General features: G+C 45.9%; 1 protein-coding gene across 1 annotated transcript in view; it reads right to left on the bottom strand.

Moving 5' to 3' along the window:
- Positions 1-5,541, bottom strand: part of LOC115814012 (immunoglobulin superfamily member 11-like) — a 12,741-nt gene extending 7,200 nt beyond the window's left edge. The window contains exon 1 of the mRNA XM_030776725.1: positions 5,407-5,541. Coding sequence (XP_030632585.1) covers positions 5,407-5,541 — 135 coding nt within the window. The remainder of the gene's footprint in view (positions 1-5,406) is intronic.
- Between the last annotated feature and the right edge of the window lie 468 nt (positions 5,542-6,009).

Below are 6,009 nucleotides of genomic sequence, written 5' to 3'. Positions count from 1 at the left end.
AGGGTGGAGGGTGGTGTTGTGTAGCTGTATGTTAATGGCAGTAGTGAGGGTGGAGGGTGGTGTTGTGTAGCTGTATGTTAATGGCAGTAGTGAGGGTGGAGGGTGGTGTTGTGTAGCTGTATGTTAATGGCAGTAGTGAGGGTGGTGTTGTGTAGCTGTATGTTAATGGCAGTAGTGAGGGTGGAGGGTGGTGTTGTGTAGCTGTATGTTGATGGCAGTAGTGAGGGTGGAGGGTGGTGTTGTGTAGCTGTATGTTAATGGCAGTAGTGAGGGTGGAGGGTGGTGTTGTGTAGCTGTATGTTAATGGCAGTAGTGAGGGTGGAGGGTGGTGTTGTGTAGCTGTATGTTGATGGCAGTAGTGAGGGTGGAGGGTGGTGTTGTGTAGCTGTATGTTAATGGCAGTAGTGAGGGTGGAGGGTGGTGTTGTGCAGCTGTATGTTAATGGCAGTAGTGAGGGTGGAGGGTGGTGTTGTGTAGCTGTATGTTAATGGCTGTAGTGAGGGTGGAGGGTGGTGTTGTGTAGCTGTACGTTAATGGCAGTAGTGAGGGTGGAGGGTGGTGTTGTGTAGCTGTACGTTAATGACAGTTGTGAGAGTGGAGGGTGGTGTTGTGTAGCTGTATGTTAATGGCAGTAGTGAGGGTGGAGGGTGGTGTTGTGTAGCTGTATGTTAATGGCAGTAGTGAGGATAGAGGGTGGTGTTGTGTAGCTGTACGTTAATGGCAGTAGTGAGGGTGGAGGGTGGTGTTGTGTAGCTGTACGTTAATGACAGTTGTGAGAGTGGAGGGTGGTGTTGTGTAGCTGTATGTTAATGGCAGTAGTGAGGGTGGAGGGTGGTGTTGTGTAGTTGTATGTTAATGGCAGTAGTGAGAGTGGAGGGTGGTGTTGTGTAGTTGTATGTTAATGGCAGTAGTGAGGGTAGAGGGTGGTGTTGTGTAGCTGTACGTTAATGGCAGTAGTGAGGGTGGAGGGTGGTGTTGTGTAGTTGTATGTTAATGGCAGTAGTGAGGGTGGAGGGTGGTGTTGTGTAGCTGTATGTTAATGGCAGTAGTGAGGGTGGAGGGTGGTGTTGTGTAGCTGTATGTTAATGACAGTAGTGAGGGTGGAGGGTGGTGTTGTGTAGCTGTATGTTAATGGCAGTAGTGAGGGTGGAGGGTGGTGTTGTGTAGCTGTATGTTAATGGCAGTAGTGAGGGTGGAGGGTGGTGTTGTGTAGCTGTATGTTAATGGCAGTAGTGAGGGTGGAGGGTGGTGTTGTGTAGCTGTATGTTAATGACAGTAGTGAGGGTGGAGGGTGGTGTTGTGTAGCTGTATGTTAATGGCAGTAGTGAGGGTAGAGGGTGGTGTTGTGTAGCTGTGTGTTAATGGCAGTAGTGAGGGTGGAGGGTGGTGTTGTGTAGCTGTATGTTAATGGCAGTAGTGAGTGTGGAGGGTGGTGTTGTGTAGCTGCATGTTAATGACAGTGGTGAGGGTGGAGGGTGGTGTTGTGTAGTTGTATGTTAATGGCAGTAGTGAGGGTGGAGGGTGGTGTTGTGTAGTTGTATGTTAATGGCAGTAGTGAGAGTGGAGGGTGGTGTTGTGTAGTTGTATGTTAATGGCAGTAGTGAGGGTAGAGGGTGGTGTTGTGTAGCTGTATGTTAATGGCAGTAGTGAGGGTGGAGGGTGGTGTTGTGTAGCTGTATGTTAATGGCAGTAGTGAGGGTGGAGGGTGGTGTTGTGTAGCTGTATGTTAATGGCAGTAGTGAGGGTGGAGGGTGGTGTTGTGTAGCTGTGTGTTAATGGCAGTAGTGAGGGTGGAGGGTGGTGTTGTGTAGCTGTATGTTAATGACAGTTGTGAGAGTGGAGGGTGGTGTTGTGTAGCTGTATGTTAATGGCAGTAGTGAGGGTGGTGTTGTGTAGCTGTATGTTAATGGCAGTAGTGAGGGTGGTGTTGTGTAGCTGTATGTTAATGGCAGTAGTGAGGGTGGAGGGTGGTGTTGTGTAGCTGTATGTTAATGGCAGTAGTGAGGGTAGAGGGTGGTGTTGTGTAGCTGTATGTTAATGGCAGTAGTGAGGGTAGAGGGTGGTGTTGTGTAGCTGTATGTTAATGGCAGTAGTGAGGGTGGAGGGTGGTGTTGTGTAGTTGTATGTTAATGGCAGTAGTGAGAGTGGAGGGTGGTGTTGTGTAGCTGTATGTTAATGGCAGTAGTGAGGGTAGAGGGTGGTGTTGTGTAGCTGTATGTTAATGGCAGTAGTGAGGGTGGAGGGTGGTGTTGTGTAGTTGTATGTTAATGGCAGTGGTGAGGGTGGTGTTGTGTAGCTGTATGTTAATGGCAGTAGTGAGTGTGGAGGGTGGTGTTGTGTAGCTGTATGTTAATGGCAGTAGTAGGGGTGGAGGGTGGTGTTGTGTAGCTGTATATTAATGGCAGTAGTGAGGGTGGAGGGTGGTGTTGTGTAGTTGTATGTTAATGGCAGTAGTGAGGGTGGAGGGTGGTGTTGTGTAGTTGTATGTTAATGGTAGTAGTGAGGGTGGAGGGTGGTGTTGTGTAGCTGTATGTTAATTGCAGTAGTGAGTGTGGAGGGTGGTGTTGTGTAGCTGTATGTTAATGGCAGTAGTGAGGGTGGAGGGTGGTGTTGTGTAGCTGTATGTTGATGGCAGTAGTGAGGGTGGAGGGTGGTGTTGTGTAGCTGTATGTTAATGGCAGTAGTGAGGGTGGAGGGTGGTGTTGTGCAGCTGTATGTTAATGGCAGTAGTGAGGGTGGAGGGTGGTGTTGTGTAGCTGTATGTTGATGGCAGTAGTGAGGGTGGAGGGTGGTGTTGTGTAGCTGTATGTTAATGGCAGTAGTGAGGGTGGAGGGTGGTGTTGTGCAGCTGTATGTTAATGGCAGTAGTGAGGGTGGAGGGTGGTGTTGTGTAGCTGTATGTTAATGGCAGTAGTGAGGGTGGAGGGTGGTGTTGTGTAGCTGTATGTTAATGGCAGTAGTGAGGGTGGAGGGTGGTGTTGTGTAGCTGTATGTTAATGGCAGTAGTGAGGGTGGAGGGTGGTGTTGTGTAGCTGTATGTTAATGGCAGTAGTGAGGGTGGAGGGTGGTGTTGTGTAGCTGTATGTTAATGGCAGTAGTGAGTGTGGAGGGTGGTGTTGTGTAGCTGTATGTTAATGGCAGTAGTGAGTGTGGAGGGTGGTGTTGTGTAGCTGTACGTTAATGGCAGTAGTGAGGGTGGAGGGTGGTGTTGTGTAGCTGTATGTTAATGGCAGTAGTGAGGGTGGTGTTGTGTAGTTGTATGTTAATGGCAGTAGCGAGGGTGGAGGGTGGTGTTGTGTAGTTGTCTATTACATGTGCTCGCATCCGCCCCCCATCACATCATTAGCAACGAGTGTGAACAGTTTTGAGTTGTTGTGTGTAAGTTATGACATCTGTGCTGTAATTGTGTTTAACTTCTGCCACCTGTGGTCACCATTATACAGCACAAGTGCATCACAGTGTAAAATGTGTGTTAGTGAGTGAGAATGTGAATAAAAAAAATTTTTTTTTCTTTATTTAAGCCTCAGTCAGTTTATTTTAATTCTCTGTTCTCCGGACAGTAATCATTTGCATTTCACCCATATTTACAAACTCAAATTTTTACACCAAATCAGCTACTCTAAAAGTTCTCCTGCTTTTAGTCCAATTTAAAATAAAAATAAAAACATCAGAAACAAAACAATATTTCACATGTATACAGTCCTCAGTATCTGTGAATGGATCCTTGGATCTGGTGTCATTATTCAGTTATGTCCATATCCCAACTGATAACAGGCCACTGAGGATTCTGGGTAATTCCACAATCATCAGTGTGAGAGGATGAGAGGATGGAGTGATGAGAAGGATGAGAGGATGGAGTGATGAGTGAGTGACTCTGGTGTTGAATGTGTGCAGGAGGGTCCTCTCCACTCACTTCTCTACCTCCCAGTCTCTCAGTAACAGAGACAAGACGTGTTTTCACATCAACTACTGTCCTCATCTTCATATTCCATGCCTCTGACCTTCAGTTCACCTTGACTCTGAGTCTCTGACAGCCATTCAGTTAAAGATCACCACACCCAGACTGGATTCTCTCACTGACTGTCTTATTCACATCCATTAGAGGATCAGTGTTTACCAGAACCTAAGGACAATAACAGAGATGTGTCACTCAAACCTACTCATAAATATTCATGACATTACAGTTACAGACATTACAACCTTGAGAGTCATTCAGAAAAACAACCACAAAATGTGATCCAAACAAAACTTAAGCTTGGTGAAAAAAGATGAGAATAAAACCCACATTTCTTTGTGTGTGACAGTTTGACACCAAGAGACTTTACCAACGGAAGGACACACACCATTTACATGTCTCCATGACGATAAGAAATTTGATCTTTTTAATGTGTCATTACTCACCTTAGTGTCTCCAGTTTATTCTGTTGATTATCCCGTAGAGCAGAGAGAAGATTCTTTCCTTTGTCTCCTATGTTATTCTGGTGCGTAGAATACCAGATACTGTTAAACAGGACCAGTTCTCTCAGGTGTGAGGGGTTTGATGTTAGAGCTGAAGCCAGAGCAGCACAGCCTTCATCTGTGATACCACAGTTCACCAGCCTACAGAGAGAACAGAGACACACTCTTCACACTTTCAGCTCAGGACACACAGCTCAGTTCATCAGGGAGTTTTATATTAAAGAGGAAAATCAACTGAAATTCATTCCCCAGTATTTTAAGTCACATGGTATGAACATTTGATAAAAACTTATTTTAATCGGTTAACAGTGTCATTAAATCCCAGCTACACTGAAGACACAACCAGACAGACGTGCACGGCCAGAGAAAGTCAAACAAATAAACACACACTTATACAGAGAGAAAAACAAACACATTTATCCAGACAGAAAGGGAAACAGACACACACACACACATACTCTGCCAGAGATAGAGAGAGAATCAAGCATGCATGCGCCCACACACACACACACACACACACACACACACACACACACACAGCGAGTTATGTGTGCTACTCTCCCCAGCTTGTTAAATAAAGAAAACTAAGTGTTAAGCTGAAATAGGGCCTAAATGTTCATGCATATGTGTGTGTGTGTGTAGAGTAAACAATAAATGAACATGTACAAATAAAGAAAACTCAGCAGAACTCAACACCCTGGTGAAGAAAGCTGGTCAGCGTCTCTACCACCTTAGACACTTAAGAGACTTTAAACTGCCCTCTAAGGTGCTAAGGAACTTTTACACCTGCACCATCCAGAGCATCCTGACGGGAAGCATCACAGCCTGGTTTGGGAACAGCACCAAGCAGGATAGGCGGGCTCTCCAGAGGGTGGTACCATCAGCTGAGAGCACCATCCGCACTGAGCTCCCTGACCTGCAGTCTGTCTACAGCAAGCACTGCTGTACCAAGGCCAGGAAGACAGTGAAGGACCTCAGCCATCCCAACAATGGACTCTTCTCTCTGATGAGCTCAAAGAAGCGCCTCCGCTGTTTGAAAGCCAACACAGAGAGAATGAGGAAGAGCTTCTTCCCTGAGGCCATTGGGACCCTCAACCAGGCCAACTCTTAGCTCATCTCCTAGGGCTGGACACTGGACCCTCTCTACACTACACCCCCATATCTGGACCCTTTGCACTACAGCCTATAAATGCCATCCTATCACCTATCACTAGGACTGGACCCTCAACCTGACACTACAGCCCATATCTGGACCTTGTACTACACCTGTTTTTTATCCACACTATTTATGACACAAGTCTGCTCTTCATCTCATTCACTAAACTACCTCAGCCTGATGGTGACGTTGATGTTACACAGTTCACTACCTTGCACATAAACTGCACATCTCTGCACTTTACTCCCGTTTCTGACCTTCTCTTCTATATTTGATACTGTATTTTTCAATTCTCCCTTATATTCCATTCTTTATATTCTCTTTCCATTCTGTTTATGTTCTGTTTATTCTGTTTATGTTTATTCTATTTTTCATCCTTATCTCTGTCTTGCTCT

Source organism: Chanos chanos, chromosome 6, assembly GCF_902362185.1.
Source record: "Chanos chanos chromosome 6, fChaCha1.1, whole genome shotgun sequence".
In the NCBI taxonomy this organism is placed as follows: domain Eukaryota; kingdom Metazoa; phylum Chordata; class Actinopteri; order Gonorynchiformes; family Chanidae; genus Chanos; species Chanos chanos.
Note: the sequence above shows the minus strand (reverse complement) of the source record. Positions and strands in the feature narration are given on the sequence as shown.